The sequence below is a fragment of the Mobula hypostoma genome, chromosome 2, assembly GCF_963921235.1.
Source record: "Mobula hypostoma chromosome 2, sMobHyp1.1, whole genome shotgun sequence".
Taxonomy (NCBI): Eukaryota; Metazoa; Chordata; class Chondrichthyes; order Myliobatiformes; family Myliobatidae; genus Mobula; species Mobula hypostoma.
The window spans coordinates 108,324,441-108,344,219 of NC_086098.1; the positions used below are offsets into that span (position 1 = coordinate 108,324,441).

The 19,779-nt window shown below is 40.8% G+C and overlaps 2 protein-coding genes across 3 annotated transcripts in view; one reads left to right on the forward strand and one right to left on the reverse strand.

Moving 5' to 3' along the window:
* rars2 (arginyl-tRNA synthetase 2, mitochondrial) overlaps positions 1 to 11,909 on the reverse strand; it is a 53,599-nt gene extending 41,690 nt beyond the window's left edge. For both annotated transcript variants that reach the window (XM_063040357.1, XM_063040356.1), the window contains exons 1-5: positions 11,764 to 11,909; positions 8,359 to 8,432; positions 3,849 to 3,951; positions 1,922 to 2,005; positions 351 to 448 (exon numbers count right to left, since the gene is read on the reverse strand). In XM_063040357.1, the coding sequence (XP_062896427.1) occupies positions 351 to 448; positions 1,922 to 2,005; positions 3,849 to 3,951; positions 8,359 to 8,432; positions 11,764 to 11,799 (395 nt within the window). In that variant the 5' untranslated portion in view covers positions 11,800 to 11,909. The remainder of the gene's footprint in view (positions 1 to 350; positions 449 to 1,921; positions 2,006 to 3,848; positions 3,952 to 8,358; positions 8,433 to 11,763) is intronic.
* Positions 11,910 to 12,030: 121 nt separating this feature from the next.
* The window catches only part of orc3 (origin recognition complex, subunit 3), a 91,495-nt gene continuing 83,746 nt past the window's right edge, over positions 12,031 to 19,779 (forward strand). Inside the window, exons 1-2 of the mRNA XM_063040360.1 lie at positions 12,031 to 12,084; positions 19,187 to 19,241. Of these exons, the coding sequence (XP_062896430.1) occupies positions 12,061 to 12,084; positions 19,187 to 19,241 (79 nt within the window). The 5' untranslated portion in view covers positions 12,031 to 12,060. The remainder of the gene's footprint in view (positions 12,085 to 19,186; positions 19,242 to 19,779) is intronic.

The following is a 19,779-nucleotide window of genomic DNA, read 5'->3' on the forward strand; positions in this document are numbered from 1 at the left end:
TTTTATTAATTCTTTCTCCAACTTCCCTTTGATAAATTAAGACAACACTCTACATTTTGAACTAATTCACATTTTATTGAACCTCTCAGTTGACCAGGTCTTACTGTCCAAGCTTGTTTAGTCTGACATACAGTTCACATGATTATTGGTATTGTTCTGGACTGCTTTTGTCGTACCTTCAACCAGACTGCATTATAAGAAATCAACCTTTAATTATTGTTGGCAAAAACATCTTTCATAAAGCCAAATGAACATTAATGAAAGGACTTGAAAGGATCAAAAAAAAAACAAACTTAAATAAAAATAAGAATTTGACTGTAATTTATGTATTCGCTGTGGCAGGCACTTACCTAAACTCCACTATAACTCGGCCACAGGGATAATCACGAAAGAGTTCACTCACTATTCCATATTTTGAACCCTTCTTAAAGACTTCTTGCAGAACAATCTGTTAAGTTTCAAAGTAAACATAAAAGAACACCGTAATATAGAAACAGAGTGCTTCATTCGCAATCAAGTGTGCCCAAAAATGCCCAATGATTATGCTTCCAAACACAGTGAAAGAACCTTAGAAAGTAATACCCCCCATCGTCGTTATATGCGTCTTCAGACTATGCGGATTCACAGTTACGCGAGGAACCTATTTCTACCAACGTCTCATAATATGCGTCCAAAATTCACAGTTATGCGAGGAGCACTGCCTTCCCGCCAATACAAGTCACATGCACACACCTTACAGTCTCACTGTTGGGACGAGAAGCACTGCTTTCCCGCCAAAACAAGTCAGGTGCGCGCGCCTCACAATCTCTCTCCCGCCACTCTTACACTGGTTTTGGCAAGGTGTGGATGCGTGATCTTAAACTTTTGTTGGTTTTACCTACAGTGCAGCGATTTTGTGCTTGAAATATTTAATTATGCCTCCTAAGCATCCGATGTCATGTCTTGGGCCATCAGCCGAGCGGCAGAGAACCGCTTTAACACTTGAAAAAAAGTTGGAAATTATAAACAGTGCGGCATCAGCTGAAGGTAACAGCTCTGGGACGCTACTGTTGGGAACAGAATCTTGCCTTTAAAGTTCTTTTGTTGCTTGACAATGCGCCAGCCCATCCTAAACATTTGGACAGCATTCATCCTAACATAATAATGCGTTTCCTGCCGCTTAACACAACATAGCTGATTCAACCACTCAACCAAGGTATAATCCACATTCAAGGCGTACGTTTTTTTTATGACGAACTATCTCTCAGATGTTACAAGCAACAGACGATTTTGAAAATCCCGGGAGTTTACCAACAGTGAGGGAATGGTGGAAGTCAGAACACTTGGCACAAATGGAGATGGACATGAACCCAAGTTTAGAACAGAGTCAGCATTTCAGTCGATCCCTGCCGTCAACCCTTCTTCCCTACAAGCAAATTTATGCTGAAAAACAAAATACTGCCAAACAAACAACCCTCACCACTTTCTTCAAATCGGTGTCATCTCCTGCTGCTGGCAGTTCTAAGAGTTCTGTGAGTCTTCCTTCACCCCTTGCTGTGCTTGATATTATCCTGATGACCACAACCATCCACCTTATCCGTGTAAAGCTGCCCGACACCACAACAACCACTCATCTCCCGGAGCGAACACACCTGCCACTGTTGGTGAGTACTGTACACCAGAGGATGTTAACTTTCAATGATTTATTACATTGAATATTACCTTAAATTGATTAAATATATTACAAATGTTGTCTTGAATTACTGCTTTTGTGTCGTATTGGTATAAAAATGTGAATAAGTTACAGATAAAACATATTTAGGAAGCCCTCTGGAACGCATCCCTATTTTCTCCATTTAAATAATCATTCACATTATGCGATTTCACATTATGCGTCAACGAGGATAGGGTGTACTTGGCCAACTTTCACCCACGTACTCACCTCAGCAAGTAGGGTTCGGTTCACTTTGAAATTAATGCTTCCTTGCCCAACTGCGATCTCAGTAATCACATCATCACAAGTTAACTGAAACAAGAAATTTAAAAATTTATTACCCAGCGTTGTTTATGATAAAATGACAAATTGTTAACGGGAATTAAACAAGAACCACTTGTACCAGCATCTGCTTGTGTTTACCTTTGTACATTTAGTTTCACTGAATCCTTCTTCCCAAAAGGTTAGAACACAAGATAATCCAACATTAATTTTAGCCAGTAATAATGACAATGCTCAGAGGATCAGAAGTTTATAGTATATTTGCAAACTATTTGCTCACCTTCTCAGCACTGGCCAAAAAATATTTCAAATTAATCCCACTTCTGAGTCCATTGCCCTTTAGGTTATGATTCATCAAGGGTTTATCCAGGTACTGTTTAAATATGGGGAGGGTTTCTGTACCACAACCATTTAACGTGTTTAATTCTTTTAATTTTCCCTGTTTAAGCATACAGATCCTCAGCACCTCATTTTAATACCCAACCCCCCTCCCAATTCAAAAATGACTCGATGGCATCTCTTCATGTCAATGGACTGTTCACTCCAGCATCCTCAATTATCCTTTGAACCTTCTCTTCCTTGTTCCTTTATACCCTATCTCGATCAAAAGAGTATCCTAAATACCTCCACCACACAGCACTCCGAAGACCCCAAAAAGCACGATATACAGTGCAAATAAAAGTCTGTGAACCCTTTACCTGGTTTTCTGCATTAATTACTCATAAAGTGTTGTCCTATCTTCATTTAAGTCGCAATAATAGACAGACACAATCTGCCTCAACTAATGACACACAAACAATTGTACTTTTCATGTCTTTATTGAACACATTGTTTAATCATTCACAGCCCAGACTGGAAAAAGTATGTGAATCCTTTTATTTAATAACTGGTAGAATCTCTTTTGGCAGCAATAACCTCCATGAAACATTTCCTGTAGCTGCTGATCAGACTTGCACAACAGCAAGGAGGAATTTTAGACGATTCCTCCACACAAAGCTTTTTGAATTCATCATTCCCTCGACGATTGTAAGCTGTCCAGGTCCTAAGGCAGCAAAGCAGCCTCTAATCATGATGCTCCTTCCATTATGCTTCACAGTTGTGATGAGGTTTTGGTGTTGGTGTGTGTGCCCTTTTTCCTCCAAACTTTTGGTGCATTTCCACCAAAAAGTTAAACTTTGTCTCACCTGTCCACAGAACATTGTCCCAGAGCATTGTGGAACACCCAGGTGGTCTTTTGCATATTTGAAATGTGCAGCAATATTTTTTTTTTGAGAGCAGTGGTTTCCTCTATGGTGTCCTTCCAGGAATTCTATGCTTGTTCAGTGTTTTTCTTATAGTGGACACATGAACAGAGACCTTAGCAAGTTCTAGAGATCTCTGCAGGTCTTTTGCTCTTAACCTTGGGTTCTTTTTCACCTCGTTCAGCATTGCACATTGTGCTGCTGGTGTGATCTTTACAGGATGCTCACTCAAAGGGAGAGTAGCAACAGTACTGAGTTCCCTCCATTTGTAGACAGTTTCTCTTACTGTGGACTGATGAACTCTTTGGTCTTTAGAAATGCTTTTGTAGCCTTTTCCAGTTTCATGCATCTCCTTGATTGGAACACCCGACACTAAATAGTTTTTGTAGAATGCATTACCCCAGAAGTTCACATACTTTTTTCAACCTAGACTGTGATTGTTTAAATGGTGTACTCAGTATTTACAAGAAGTAGCACAATTGTTTGTGTGTTATTAGTTTAGGCACTCTGTGTTTGTCTACTACTGTGACTTAGATTTTATGAGTAATTAATGCAGAAAAACAGTAATTATTAAAGGGTTTACAAACTTTCTCTTGCAACTGTACATAACCTGAAATCCTCATTAGTAGTACCTTCTCAGACAGTTCTTTTGCTTGATTCGGAGTAGTTGATCCCAATTTTAAATAGCCATTTGCCAGCAGAGAGTTCACTGACACTCGGAAATCTAGAGTCTGTCTGAAAAACATTTGCAAGAATTTGAGCAACTTGCATTTACACAAAGCATTCAAAAGGAAATATCGGGGCCAAGGCAAGACGCCAAGGTCAAGGTTGGTGTGACCTCTGGGGAAAAAAAACAGGCAGTTTACCTCCTACCAGCTCCAAAATGATCACCGAAAAATAGAGAATTTGAGTCATAAGTAACAGAATTCTGAGACAGATTAAATTGTTTAAACCAAAATAATAAGGAAAATCAGATGGATGAAATAATGTGCATAAAGAGACCAAAAAAAAAATTGAGAGATTATCAGATATTATGATAACATGATATTAAGATGAGGACAGTTCAATATGGTGGCTGTAATTAGAGTACCATTAATATGACATGGACAATATCACACCAATTCAGATTTCAATTTCATCTCAAATAATATAAGTTGACATCATGTACATAACTATCTGATATTGAATTCATAAAAACTAGCATCTGTCCGATTTCCTTGAGTAGTGCATCACATAACATGGCAAAATATTGCAGAAAGCTCTCAATAGTACACTAGACGTATATAGAGCATCCAATAATGTTTAATATCTTGCTGGACATTCACTGTCTGGCTAGGAATGGGTAAGAAATGAGCGAGAGTGTGGTATTTGTCAGGGAGGTTACCAGAGCTACACGAATCTGGGAAGTAATATATTATTGGGCCCATTACTTCTCAATGACGTAAATGATCTGGATCAAAGCTCAATTCAAGGGAGACAATTTTTCTGATATCAAAGCAGGGGAGACAGTGAAATGAATACATCCAGTTTAGAAATTACAGAATTAGAGAAAAACAAAGCATGGACAAAATAACAGCAGATAAAATGCAACATTTACATACTGCACACGAGCAAAATCCAGGCTGTGAATTGTTGTAACCAACAAGACTAGCGGTTCTCTGAAGTTTCAATAGGGCTAACACTTATACACATCTGACTGTTGGAATGCCACACTTTATGCCAACGATACTGAGGGACTACTAGCTAAGAGTAAATAACAAAAGCATATAGTAAGGGAAAACAATCAAGATTAACAATTGTCTGGGAGGATTTTCCTTGAAGACTAGAACCTTTTCCTAGATGAAGTGTTTGTTTTTGTTGATGTTCTCGAGAACCTCTTTCTATTTAAGATGTTTATTTTTGGTTACAAAATACATGAATACAACTACTTAACAATTATTTTAATTCCTAAAGGATTCGGATAGATAGATGGGCATCCATTAGTCTTCTGAGACCATGGATTTGCACCTTAGAAGGCTTCCAGGGCGCAGGCCTGGGCAAGATTGTATGGAAGACCGGCAGTTGCCCATGCTGCAAATCTCCCCTCTCCACGCCACTGATGTTGTCCAAGGGAAGGGCACTAGGGCCGATACAGCTTGGCACCGGTGTCGTCGCAGAGCAATGTGTGGTTAAGTGCCTTGCTCAAGGACACAATATGCTGCCTCAGCTGAGGCTCGAACTAGCGACCTTCAGGTCACTAGACCGACGCCTTAACCACTTGGCCACATGCCAACACAGATGCTAAAGGATTGGGTAACTTTATTATCCAAGTCACTTTATCTTTTTACACATTACAAGCAAGTTTCAATCTGCTACACTAAAAAACTGTCCATGTCACAGAATAGAACCTCTTTATAATGCAAATAGCCCTAATGAAGAATCTTTGACCAGAAACTTCAACTTGGTTTCTTTTCCCACAGATGTGGCCTGAATTGCTCAATATTTCCAGTATTTTGTGCTTTTATTTTAGACTTCCAGCATGTGTGAACTTTGTGACTTTCCTTTAATTTATGTCTTCCCTCTTGGCTTTGAAAATTCCTAAACTCATCTACCATCTTGACTACTCTTTATAATTTCAATCTTGTTCATGAAAAATGACAGAGGATGTTTTCTACACAATTCCAGTAAATTGGAAGGTGAACGTAGTTATTTATAACTGTTATGCTCACCTAGTTAGGGAACAGTGGCATCTTGACTATATGATACAGAAGTAGTGAAAAGATTATTCTAAACAAGGTTGCAAATCACATTGTAGTATCTAGACATGCCCAGTCTTCTTTCCCTGACTTCAAGTCAGGAGAAGTGTGTTATTGTCCACAGGAAAACAATCAGACTGCAGATTCAAATGTGTTCATATTTGGTGAAAAAGAGTTAACTTTTATCTGCTTATTCAGAGACTCCGAGTATGCCTTGGACTGAGCAATATACAATATGCTAATGCAACCCTACCGCATTCTGTTCCTGGTAATCAGCAAGGTCAAATCAAATCAATGAGACAGACGACTTGTGTAATCACAGTCTTTCCTGTCCTAAAATCAGACTTCACAAAATAAAATACATTCAGTATTTTTTCATCAGGGCCTCACTGGAAAGACCAGCAGTGACTAGATTAAAGACCGGTTTGTTTCTAATTGCCCTGAAGGTGGTGAGGAATCACCTTCTTGAACTGCTGCAGTCCTTCTAGTGATGGTAACCTTACAACGTTGCTGCGCATGCAGTTCCAGAATTTGGAACCAGCGACAATGAAGCATCGAAAAATATCTGCAAGTTGAAATGGTATGTGATTTGGAGGGTCACCAGCAACCAATGATTTTTTCTGTATGCCCGGCAACAAAGTCCTTCTTGACGGTACAGGTTGTGGGTTTTGTGAGGCACTGGCAGAATAGCCTGGGTGAGGAACAACAGTGCATTTTGCAAATGATACCTACTGAAGCACCTTACTAAAACCCACATCCACTTCATCAATGTGTTTTCAGAATCAGAATCAGGTTTCATATCATTGACTTATGTTGTGAAATCTGTTGTTTTGGGGCAGTCGCGCACTTCCTTGAAGAATTCTATCAGTAGACATGCCCTGCCCCTCAGAAAGCCGGATTGACTATCCCTAATAAGAATAGGGTTCTCCAAATGATCATAGATCTTGTCTCTAAGAAACTTTGCATACCTGGGTAAACTTCTACATGTTGTTAGTTCTATGCTGAAACTGCTTGGTCAGAGGCACAGCTACTTCTGAAGTACATTACTTCTGCACTATAGTTGGGGTGTTGTCCAATCTCATATCCTTTGCTGCATTCAATGCCCTCAACCGTTTCTTAATGTCTTGAAGAATGATATCAAAAAGACCTTCCCCCTCCCAGTCAGATAAAATACTTTGAGCCGGTTACTTCCTGTACAGCATAGGAAAAAAATCTGTACTGCAAAAAGATTAAATTTATTAAAAAACATAGGAATACATATTACATAAAGTTATAGAAAATCAAAATATCATGCTTGACCAGCTGACTGTTTCCATTTTCTTTTCTAACTGAAATATTATAGAGTCTGACATAATGATTCATCCTCTTAACTTCTGGCTCATACCCTAGCTCCGTCACGATCCTCAGTCCGGATCCAGCCTCCAGATGTAACACCCATTCATGTTCTAAACCCCCGGGCGTCACTACTTTGATCACAGTGCTGGTCGCACACCCAATGACACATGGCTGACTTCAGGTATATGTACATCTAAGGATAGCAACCCAACAAATAACGAGATCTCTATTCGATCGCATCCGGTTTCCTCCCAAAGATTTGCAGGTCGGTGGGTTAACTGGCCGCAATTTTCCTACACAGTGAGTGGCAGAATATGGGGAAAATTAGAAAGGGTTAATGTGGGATTATCATAAACAGATGTTTGAAAGACGATAAGCTGAAGAGTGTTTTTCATCTCCATGATATTACTAAGCTCCAACACTTAAATAGTCAGTAACACAACACCCCAAGTACTACACAGAAGCATCAGACAAAATTTGATACCCAACCTTTAAGGGGGTAGTCCAATCACTCCATCGATTGCAGGGATGATCTAAGAGGTACATGTTAAGAAGCAGCTTATGAGGAGAAGGGAAAGGTAAAAAATGGACTTAAAACGGGGATTGCATGACAGAGCAAATACAAAACTGGGAGCATGCAAAAAAGGTTGTAACAGGAGGAGCACAGCATAGTCCCAATTCCCAGAATTTAGTTGCATCCTTTGCTGACTGATTAGTTCCATCTCCGCAACATGACCCAACTCTACAGCTGGACAGAGATTACAAGTGGTCAAGAAATTTATTTCTACAAATAATGAGATGATAACATAGGAAAATAGATAACAACAGATGGTGCAAAGATAAATATAAATGCTGGAAAATACAGGTCAATAAATAATGGATGTTTGCAAATGATACACACATTTGTGGGAACAACATGCACATCCATTTGTATACCTTTATACTTACATACAAAATAATGGGTTACAATTACATTGCCACTATGCTGTGAACTTATTCTTTCTAGATTGCAATTGCTTGAGGTTTAATAATAATTCTAATACAGTTCAAAATATATAACTGATATAATTACTGTTTTTTGGAGACTGGAACTGCTGACACCACTGGAATAAGCTTCTCTGTTGTTACCCCCAGAATCCTGGAAAGCTAAAAATAAAACACAATATTTAGAAAATAGATTGCATGCCAGAGTTTCTGAAAAAAATTATAATTTTAATTTAAAGCAGAACAGACCAGTTCAAACAAATTGCTAATCTTTAAAAAATGTGTAGCATCCATATACAAGCAGAAATAAACACCTAGAACCAGTAGGTAGAATTGAAATAGAAGGTAAAATAATGTCAAACTTTCCTTACAAGCATTTAAAACTCAAGGTTCAACACTACCCTGTGATTATTCTGAGGCAACCTCTTTCGAAACATATCAAACATTGAAAAGTCGAGATATAGTGCACATGGAAAGGATGTTTCCTATAGCCTTGGCCAGGGGGAATAGCTTCAGAATAGAAGGACATCCCTCTGGAACAGAGATGAAGAGGAACTTCTTTAGCCAGAGGGTAGTGAATCTGTGGAATTCACTGGCACAGACAGCTGTGGAGACCAGGTCATTGGGTACATTTAAAGTGGAGATGGATAGGTTCTTGATTAGTAAGGATATCAAAGGCTACAGGGGAAAAGTAGGGCAATGAGATTGAGAGGGAGAGTAGATCAGCCATGATGGAATGGCAGAACAGACCTAATCGGCCAAACGGCCTAACTCTGTTCCTATGTCTCATGGTCTGAATTTATTTTCAAATCAAACTTATGCTTAGTGTCCATCAGTGCAGAAACTGACAATGTAGAGTTCATACAAGTCAAATGAAATCATCGGCATTTCAGAATTACTGTTTCTTCTGAAAATACATGCCTATACTCGGAGTCCACAATTCCAAATATTTTGTATAGAATGTTCATGTGGTTTATTGCATCTCATATCCTAGTTCTAGTATATGTTGTATTAAGCTTCATCCCAAATTGACTGGATTTTGGTATAGGGTTCAATGTTTGACAATGTAGATCAACTCCCCACCCTGTTTCAACAACGATACGGTATCTTCTGCGTTTACTTAATGAAGCAGAAATGGCCGTAATTGAATCACATTCCAATGTCATTCCCAACTGCTCTAGAGCCTTGAACTATAGATTCAGTGATTCCAGTCTTAAAACGCAGTGGATCTCCTGAATTCTCTATCCCTGAAGGTCATCTGACTCAGTCTATGAGCAATGCAAAAGAGAAGTTGATTGATTCCTGGAAATTAGAGGGTGAAAGGAGGACAAAACTTGGGCAGGAAAAGGTAAATAAAATGAAAAAAAAAGTGAAGACAAATGTAATTCCTTCATCGGATAATTTATACATAATGGGAAACACAGAAAGGCTAGGATAGTCAAACATACATTTTATTTGATCTTCATGGAAGAGAACCCAAGTAACTTTTCAGAAATGCTAGGGAACTGAGAGTTTAAGGAAAAAGAGATTAGTGCTTGTTTAAAAACTAGTACTGGAGAAATTAATGGAACTGAGAGCTGATAAATTCTTAGGGCCTTAGAATCGATAGCCTAGATTACCAAAGGAGACTGCCATGGAAATAGTACCAACACACATCAAAGTTGCTGGTGAACGCAGCAGGCCAGGCAGCATCTCTAGGAAGAGGTACAGTCAACATTTCGGGCCGAGACCCTTCGCCAGTCCTGACAAAGGGTCTCGGCCCAAAATGTCGACAGTACCTCTTCCTAGAGATGCTGTCTGGCCTGCTGCGTTCACCAGAAACTTTGATGTGTGTTGCGTGAATTTCCAGCATCTGCAGAATTCCTCGTGTTATGGAAATAGTACCATTGGTTGCCAAAATTCTATAGATTATCAAATAATCCATGCAGACTGGAGGATGGCAGATGTACTGTAAACTCACTATTTAAGAAAGAAAACCAGATCAGCTAATTTAACACCAGTGGCAGGGGAATTGCTGCAGTACATTAGTGGGGTATTATAGCCAATGCTTTTTTCCCCCAACATTTATCAATTTAATATACACATTAGCAATGATTTGGATGAGGAAACTAAATATAATGATAATAACATTACCAACATACAAATCTAGATGGATTTGCAAGGAGGATGCAAAGTGGCTTTAAAGCGAGTTAAACAATATGACTCAGTGGCAACATGAAGATATCCATGGAGGAAAAAAAAAGAAAGCCAGAGTATTAAACAGTGTCAGTTTGGAAAATGATATTTAAAAAGGCCCTGGGTGTCCTTTCTTGTACACAAGTAAGCAAAAAACCAGATGTAGGTGAAGTAAGCAATTAGGGTAAATGATTTGTTGCCCTTCATTGCAAGAGGTTTCAAATAAATACATACATATAAAATACACATGCAAGCAAATAAAAATTTAGAACAAGTTTAAAAGAACAATCTTAATGGGCTAGAACAAACTGGGAAGGGATCTATTTGAAACTTTAATAAATTTGATAAGGCTCAACAGGCTGGAAGCAGGAAAATCATTTCTACTGAACGTGTGTCTAGAACTTCATAACCTCAGGAGTAAGTCACTTAGGACTAAGATGAGGGGAGGTAGTGCACCTGTGGGATGCTTGCCCACAATGAGCAGTGCAGGTCAAGTGACTGAATACAAGAAAAGTAAGGAGACAAAAGTAGAGCGAGATGATTTAGGGAGACTCCCTGACGCACCTACCTGTACTGCTTTGGAAAAGACAAGCCATGGCATATACACAGAAAATCTGTTCAGGATTATGAGGTGTTTGAGGAATATAAGATTAGGACACAAGATCAGCCATGATCACAAAGACAGTGAATGGCAGAGCAGGCTCAAGGGACCAAAAGGCCAACTCCCATTCCTATTCCTATGTAAAAATTGTTGAAGATTAATCAGCCATGATTGTGACGAAGGGTGGGTCAGACTCAATGATTTGAATGGCCCACTCCTGCTCATAAATTATTTTTTGTTCTTACGACAAAACTAGCAGGGAAAGTATTTTGGTTTTGTTAAACTTTAAGCCTAATTAAGACAATTATTTTGAAATGCAAAACACTAAACTATTTGATTCCTCACAATTGAATGGTAACAATTATTATTTCTCAACTCCCCAGTTATTAATAAATGATGTTACAAATCTTCATCAATAAATTAAACTTTAACGTGAAAGGGATCTACATTTGGAGACTGCAGTTTAATTGTTTTCTGCATTTAATTGGTATTTTACATTCTTGCTCATGTTTTTCTGCATACTGCACTAGAATCATCACCATCAACAAAACAAGAAGCAGCTAGCCAGTTAAATTCGATTCACTGTAAACTAGCTTTAGTCATCTTTGACAAAGTTGGTAATATTTACAGCGGGGTATCCAGCCAAACCCTCGGCAGCTGACAGAAGGTCACACAAGTAGAGCGGAATGATTAAAGGGACATTGCTGATGCACCTACCTGTACTGCTATGGACCTTCGGAAAAGACAAGCCATGGCATCATTTGACCGTACTTTATGCAATCTGTTTTATCGCGTATACTATCTGTATCAGGGCTGGACTCTGCAAACTCACCGATGTCCGCAATACCCAGCACCCGCGTGAAACTCGCATCCCGCCTTCTGACCTCCCACCTCTGACCTAATGCATATCCAGCCAATCGTGGCGCTGGTAACTGCTTTGCTGCGGTTGCGGAAGGTAGCGTGTTTCTGATAGGTGGCTGAGCCGTGCCGGGAAGTCCTGGTTGGCGCGGGAGCATGGCGACTTCTTCAGTGTCCAAGGTAAGGGCTGGAAGCCGCAGCGAGGAAGTTACGGGGGACGTCGTCGGGGTGAAGTTGTCTGTTGTTGCAGAGGCTAAATGTGCATCAAACCAGAATTGCAGCTGCAACTTTTCACTGGTTCTTACAGAAACATCTGCATGATACTAAGCTCGGGCACATCGTCTGCGATGTTACCTGGGGCCGTCAGGTGTTTCGGGTCTTTCAGCATCGTACACCCTCGCCCAGGCGGCCCGACCGGGGTTGATCAGACCCCGGCAGCAACCCACCTTCTTTATCCAGAGCCATCTTGACGCTTTCTCTGCTGCATGTATGTCGAGGATTGAGCATTTGTTCGCTACCTAAGGAACTGGGCACTGCAGTGAAGTCGGAAGTTAGATTGACCACTCCAATCAGCTGTTTTATACTGGAGCCAGTGAGCTTCCAATATGTTTTATGGACCTCAAGGACAACAGTAGTAGGGTGGAATCGCATACGTAACATCACATTAGCGTTCTGATTTTGCATTATCAGTTTTTGAGATCTCGACATTACAAATGTCATCAACTACAGTGTTCGAAATTGATTATTTATGCTTTCGGGCATTTCAAATACTTCATAGCCACTTTCTGCAGGAAATTTCCAATGCAAGATTCCATAAATAAGAAATTGAATTTCCAATGTTGGCAGTACGGAGGTCAAGGTGACATGGCCTACATTCACAAAAGTTGAGAAAAATAAGGGGGATGTGATAGAAACCTTTAAAATTCCAAAATGATTAGATAGATTTTGCATTTAAAACTAAAATTAAGGAAAAAAAATCTTCACGCCACTTTAAATATATTCAACAACTCTGAAGACAGATGGTAGAGTCCAAGCGCTGAATGGATTGAGCTGAAAGATCATTTCTATCTTTATGTGTTTTAAAGTTTAAATGTCAGTTTAAAAATATATAAATATTGGTTAAGATGCCCCAAGTACTCTACTGTTCTTGTTCAAATCATACAGTGGTATATTTTGCAAATTGGAAAAGGCATTTGGGGCTTAAATTAGTAGTCCCACTCAACTTCAGCCAAACCAGCATTTCATCAATACTGTATAAAAATGATAATGTAACTGATGTGCCCAAATCCCAGAGCCAGGCTCTATGAAATTTGAACCAGAGCCACAAAGTAATAAATAATAAGACTTGAGGGCAGGAGTTACAGGGAAATGTTGAATAGGTTAGGACTTTATTCTCTAGTGCATAGGAGAATGAGGGGACATTTGATACAAGTGTACAAAATTGTGTGGGTATAGATGGGGTAAATACAAGCAGGCTTTTTCCCCCCACTGAAGTTGGGTGAGATTAGAACTAGGGGTCATCAGTCAGGGGTGAAATGTTTAAGGGGAATGTGAGGGGGAACTCAAGGATGGTGAGAGCGTGGAACGAGCTGTCTGTGGAAGTGGTGGATGCAGGTTCAATTTTAATGTTTAAGAGAAATTAGGATAAGTACCTAGAAAAGGAGGGTATGGAAAGCAGTGGTGTGGGTGCAAGTTGATGGAACTAGGCGGAATAATAGTTTGGCATGAACTGAAGGGCCAGTTTCTGTGCTGTGGTGTCCTGTGACTATAAATGTGAAAAGAACTGAGTTTTGACCAGGGCGACTTTTCCCCTCATCATAGTTGAAATGCTCTGGAGCTGTGAATCCTTGCTGAGCAACTCACTCCTTGTAATAGAAGGGAAGTCATTAATGAAGCAGTTGAATGTGGCTGGTAAAAGGACATTTTCCTTGCCCATCACTATCTTGATTAATTCTGATGTGAGGAGACTGCCATCTGACCACCACAGACATATCCCTTTACAGCATATACAGTTCTGAAGACCAGAGGGATTTCGATGTGTTGGGTTGGGGTTTTTTTTGCACTGTATTGATTGTTAGTTTGATATTGAGGGGAAATATTCTTGCATTGTCTCTCAGCTGAATGCATCTGTTTGGGCCAGGGTACCTATATGCTTCATTTATTCTCATTGAATTCAAACCAGGGGTGAGGTTTTGAAGAACAGGTTGTTGCTTGAAGGCATGTTGAGCTATTGTGCAATTTCACTGCTGCCTGTCTGAGTGCACTAATGAGAGGATGAAACAATCACCACACTGGAGTCCAACACGCCTGCCACATCTATTGTACTTATGCTCATGTTTGTTTTTTTTTTAATCATCATTGTACCTGCTTCTATGAGCATAATATCAGTGGACATGCTTTATTTTAATTAACTTTGGTGACGGTAGCTATTAGATTTGTAGTTATATGGTTCAGTTTCCCTTTGGTGCTGACTAAGCTGATTCGGGGTGATTGGCAGACAGGTATTACAATTGGCAGGAGGGGAAAGGTTTTCAGTGGCCAACTTGAAAAACTAAAATCTTTAAATGTTGGAAATTTGAGAGATAAGATTATTAGGGGATTGAGTATTCAGTTGGGTCAATATGTTGCAGTTGTATAAGATGTTGGTGAGGCTGTAGATGGAGTACTGTGTGCAGTTTTGGGTGCCCTATTATAGAAGAGATATGGTTGATCTGGAGAGAGCACAGAGAAGATGTACGTGGATGTTGGCGGGACTAGAAGGCTGAGTTAAAGGGAGAAGTTGGCCAAGCTAAGTCTTTATTTCACGGAACATAGGCGAAAGAGGTGACAACCTTATAGATGATGAGGCATAGGTAATCTTGATTATAGCAGTCCCCCTGCCCCCCCGCCCGGCTAGGTCAGTCCTAGAGAGGTAGGTTTTGGTGAGAATGGAAAGATTTCAATGGGACCTGGGGGCAACTTTTCCCCCCACACAGGATGGTGAGTATACGGAAGAAAGCTGTCAGAGGAATTCGATGAGGCAGGCACACTAGTACCAAGTAAGAAGCATTTGGATAAGTACATGAGTGGAGAATGAGGGATATGGGCTGTATGCAGGAAATTGCGACTAGCTGGGTGGGTACTGTGGCCAGCATAGACTGGGCCGAAGGGCCTGTATTTCTGCTGTGTTGCTCTGTGGGTCTGAATATTTACAGGATCTTCTGCGTAGGGAGAAACAAGGGCTAGTGCATCAAGTTTGAAACACAACACACCATCCAAGCCCTAGACTCCCATAGCTAACTTGAGTTTGCCTCCTACCACCCTATTCCCAAAAGGACTCTATTTTGTTCTCAGCTTCTCCAGCTCTATTACATGTTCTGATGGTGACATTTTCCATACCAGTACTTCCTTCTGATTTTTATTTCTTTTACCATAGCTTCCACTCTATTGTATGTTTCATTTCTTGCACTTCTACCCTCACCCCTTTCCATCCATCCAAAGTAAGATGGCTTTGCTCTTATTTTTGCCTTTTGGCCCATCAACCTCCACATTCAATGAATTAATCATGCGGTGAAATTTTCTCTACCTTCATTGTGCTGCCACCACCAGACAAATCCACCCCCTCCTTCAAGGGACCATTCCCACATCAACTACCTGATTGACTCTTCCATCTTCATCAGTGCCCACTCCCGTTGTTCTGGTACCTTCTGTGCCACTGTTGGGGAAGCAACTCCTGTCTTTGTACATCTTCTGGTAAGATGGTGCCAGTGTCCAACGGTAATATCTTACAGATAGCTTGCAAAGTTATTAAATACTGAATATACTTCTGAACTACAACGGATTGCAGCCTGTAATCTCCCATTTATGAATGTATTTTTGAGCTGACTGAACACTCTGGCACTTCATTGATCTGGGGGATTGGTGTGGAGTGCTGCTACAGCCATCACTGGGAGTGTATGTTGTGTCGATGCTTAATGGTGGAACCCAAACACACGGTTGGCTTCATTGCTCTGCTCCGATTAAAGCTTTGGGCAAGATTAAAATCGAAGAGACTGGGAAACGAATGGGTGTTCAGTGGCATCTGCCTGCATTTGATCTCTCGCTCTCTCTCTTCCCCCACCAACAGAAGGTGAGGGAGTCCTGGGTCCCAAGCTGCAAAGTTTGATCACCACACTGGCTCGTGGCTGTGAGCTCACTTTGATGTTTAATGTCCTCAGCGTTCTATGGTTTGATTAAGGCTCTCTGGCACAGAACTGGATCTTTGTCTGTGGCCTGCAGCTATAACACAGTGCTGAACTGACTGGCTTGGTAGCTGTGACTACGGCCATTGACTTCTGGACTCGTCCCAGTGGCTCGTGGCTGTGGACTCACTTCTGGGGATGCTGTGGTTTGATTAATGTTCTCTGTGTTAATTCATTTTTTGTTGTTCACATGATCTCGTGCATTAGATGGTCTTATGTGGGTTTTCTTTGTTTTGTGGCTGCCTGCAAGGCTGTATACTGTATACATACTTTGATAATAACTGTACTTTGAACATTGAACTCAACACTCAAAATCCAAATGCTCCTTCAGATCAAGCAGTAATTCACTTGTACTGCATTTTGGTGTACGTACGTGATGTTTTGTGGTTGTAATAATGATGAATCGTAGTGTTTACAGCACTGAAATGGGCCTTTGGTTCAGATGGTGTATGTCAGTAAAGGAGCCTGTCTAATCTTGTCCCATTTAGAAACATAGAAAACCTACAGCACAATACAGGCCCAAAAGGGATTTAGAAACATAGAAACATAGAAAACCTACAGCACAATACAGGCCCAAAAGGGATTTAGAAACATAGAAAACCTACACCACAATACAGGCCCAAATGGGATTTAGAAACACAGAAACATAGAAAACCTACAGCACAATACAGGCCCAAAAGGGATTTAGAAACATAGAAAACCTACAGCACAATACAGGCCCAAAAGGGATTTAGAAACATAGAAAACCTACAGCACAATACAGGCCCAAAAGGGATTTAGAAACATAGAAGCATAGAAAACCTACAGCACATTACAGGCCCAAATGGGATTTAGAAACATAGAAACATAGAAAACCTACAGCACAATACAGGCCCAAAAGGGATTTAGAAACATAGAAAACCTACAGCACATTACAGGCCCAAATGGGATTTAGAAACATCAGACATCCCACCTCTCCCAGAAGTTCCGGGAGTCTCCCGCATATCGATAGTGGCTCCCTGACGCCCGGAAATTATATACAATATCCCGGAAATAGATTTTTTTGAGAAAATGAGGGAGAGCGAGCATCCTGATTGGTCTCTCTTCGTGCTAAGATTGGTCCCCAACTACCGGGCCACGAGGAAGCGAATGAAACAATATGAGTCAGCTGCACCTTTCCTCATTCCCTGTCATGCCCTATTGAGCTTGAACGGACGTCATTACCCACGCGTCATCCATGTCAGCATGGGAAAAAGAGCAACTCCTCGAGCTTGCAAATGATAGTGGGCTGAAAAGTATGCTTGACATAACATCTCTGCTGGAATTCTGGATCAAAGTCAAGGCTTAAAATCCTGAGATAGCCACGAAAGCACTGAAAACGTTGTTTCCATTTCCAACATATCTCTGCGGAGTTTTCTGCAATGAATGCAACGAAAACTAAATTGCGGAATAGACTGGACATAAGAAATCCCCTTCGACTATTGCTGACTCCCATCACCCCTCGATAGGACCGTGTTGTTGCAGGAAAACAAGCCCAGGGCTCCCACTGATTCAGTGATATTGGTGTGTTGCAATGATTTTATATGTTCATACAGGGAAAATATGCACTGTGTGTTTAATATCCAAATGTTTCTTAAAATGTTATGATGCTATTGACTTATCACCTATATTCCGATCATGATTAACACCTCCCTCCCCCCCGCCCCCCCCCCCCAGTCGGCCGGTCCGCAAGAATATCGTCAATATTAAACCGGTCTGCGGTGCGAAGACGATTGCGGACCCCTGCTAAGTAGACCTATCAGTTTTCTCTGTGGGCGGCTTTACAGTCGTCCTCAAAAATAATGACAGTGTTGCTCGCTGCACTGTTGGCAACAGTGACTTTTCTATTGCCCATGATGGGTTAAAATGTAAAAGACATGTTGAGGTGAGTTTAACAGGTGTCGTTTGTTAATTAGCATAGCTAATGTTATTTAAACTAGCTGGCTAGCTGCTGAGGAGCTACGCTATTGATGTCCTACGTGATGACGCCAAACTCCCTGTAGACTTGCTTAAAGTTGTAATAGAATAAACACGATAATGTAATATAAGTACATATTTTAATGTCACATTTGCTGCATTTACCCAACTTGGTTTACAGATTAGACAAAATCACTAAACAAAGCATTACATACACCCTTGGAGGTCGACAGGGTGGGGGGGGGGTACTACCTCCCTGGATGGTGGTGATACCTCCCTGAAATGAGTTTTTGTGGGGTGGGATGTCTGAAACATAGAAAACCGACAGCACAATACAAGCCCTTTGGCCCACAAAGTCATGCCGAACAGGTCCCTACCTTAGAAGTTACTAGACTTACCTGTAGCCCTCTATCTTTCTAAGCTCCATGTACGTATCCAAAAGTTCCTTAAAGACCCTATCGTATCCACCTCCACCACAGTTGCCGGCAGCCCATTCCACGCACCTACCACTCTCTGAGTAAAAAACTTACCCCTGACATCTCCTCTGTACCTACTCCCCAGCACCTTAATCCTCTGTCCTCTTGTGGCAACCATTTCAGCCCTCTGACTAGCCGCATGATGAATGCCTCTCATCATCTTATACACCTCTATCAGGTCACCTCTCATCCTCTGTCGCTCCAAGGAGACTTTGGTTTGTATCTCTGAGTCTTTACTCTCCATGTATCTATCTAATATCTTTTAAACGTTGTTAATACACCTGCCTCAACCACTTCTTCTGGTATACAGACCATTCTCTGAGTGAAAAGTTGCCCATCGGGTTCTTATTAAATCTCTGCCCTCTTACCTTTACTTCTTGATTCCTGAAAGACTGTGTGCATTTGCCCTATCTATTTCCTCTGATGGTTCTCTATAAAATCTCTCCTCATTCTCCTATACTCCATTGAATAAACTCCTAGCCTGCTCAACCCACTCTAGAACTTAGTCCTTCATGTGATGGCAACATCCTTGAATAAAACTGAATGTTTCAGGCATAGACATCTTGCTGACAGCGAACTGTTCTACACTCTTTCAAAAGAAAATGTAGGACTGAAGCTGCAGATTTCTTAACTATCTTTTTTTTCATGCAGGGTTGCTTTGTTTTCAAACCAAGTGATTCCAGAAAGAGAAAAATATCTATCACAGGTTGGTAGCAAGAATTTGGTTAAAAGGAAATTGTATGCAGTTTAAGTGTACAATATTTGAGAAATGTCATAATAAAATGCACTATTTTTTTCACTGTTCGATAACATCTGGTTTTGGTCACCTGTTCCGATGCATGTTCATATCAGTAAGCTTTATTCAGGTTTCCTTCATCATTCAACTTAAAACAACCATTCAAATTAAATGGAAACGCAAAATAATCTGCAGATGCTTGGGTCAAAGCACCACTCACAACACGCTGGAGGAACTCAGCAGGTTGGGCAGCATCCATGGAAAAGATCAGTCAACGTTTCGGGCTGGAACCCTTTGTCAGGATTGAAGAGGAAGGGGCAGAGGCCCTATAAAGAAGGTGTGGAGGAGGGTGGGAAGGAGAAGGCTGGTAGGTTCCAGGTGAAAAACCAGATAAAGGGGTGGGGGAGGGGAAGCAGGGAGGTGATAGGCAGGAAAGGTGAAGAAAGAATAGGGGAAAACAATGGGTAGGAGAAGGAAGTGGAACCATGAGGGAGGTGATAGGCAGCTG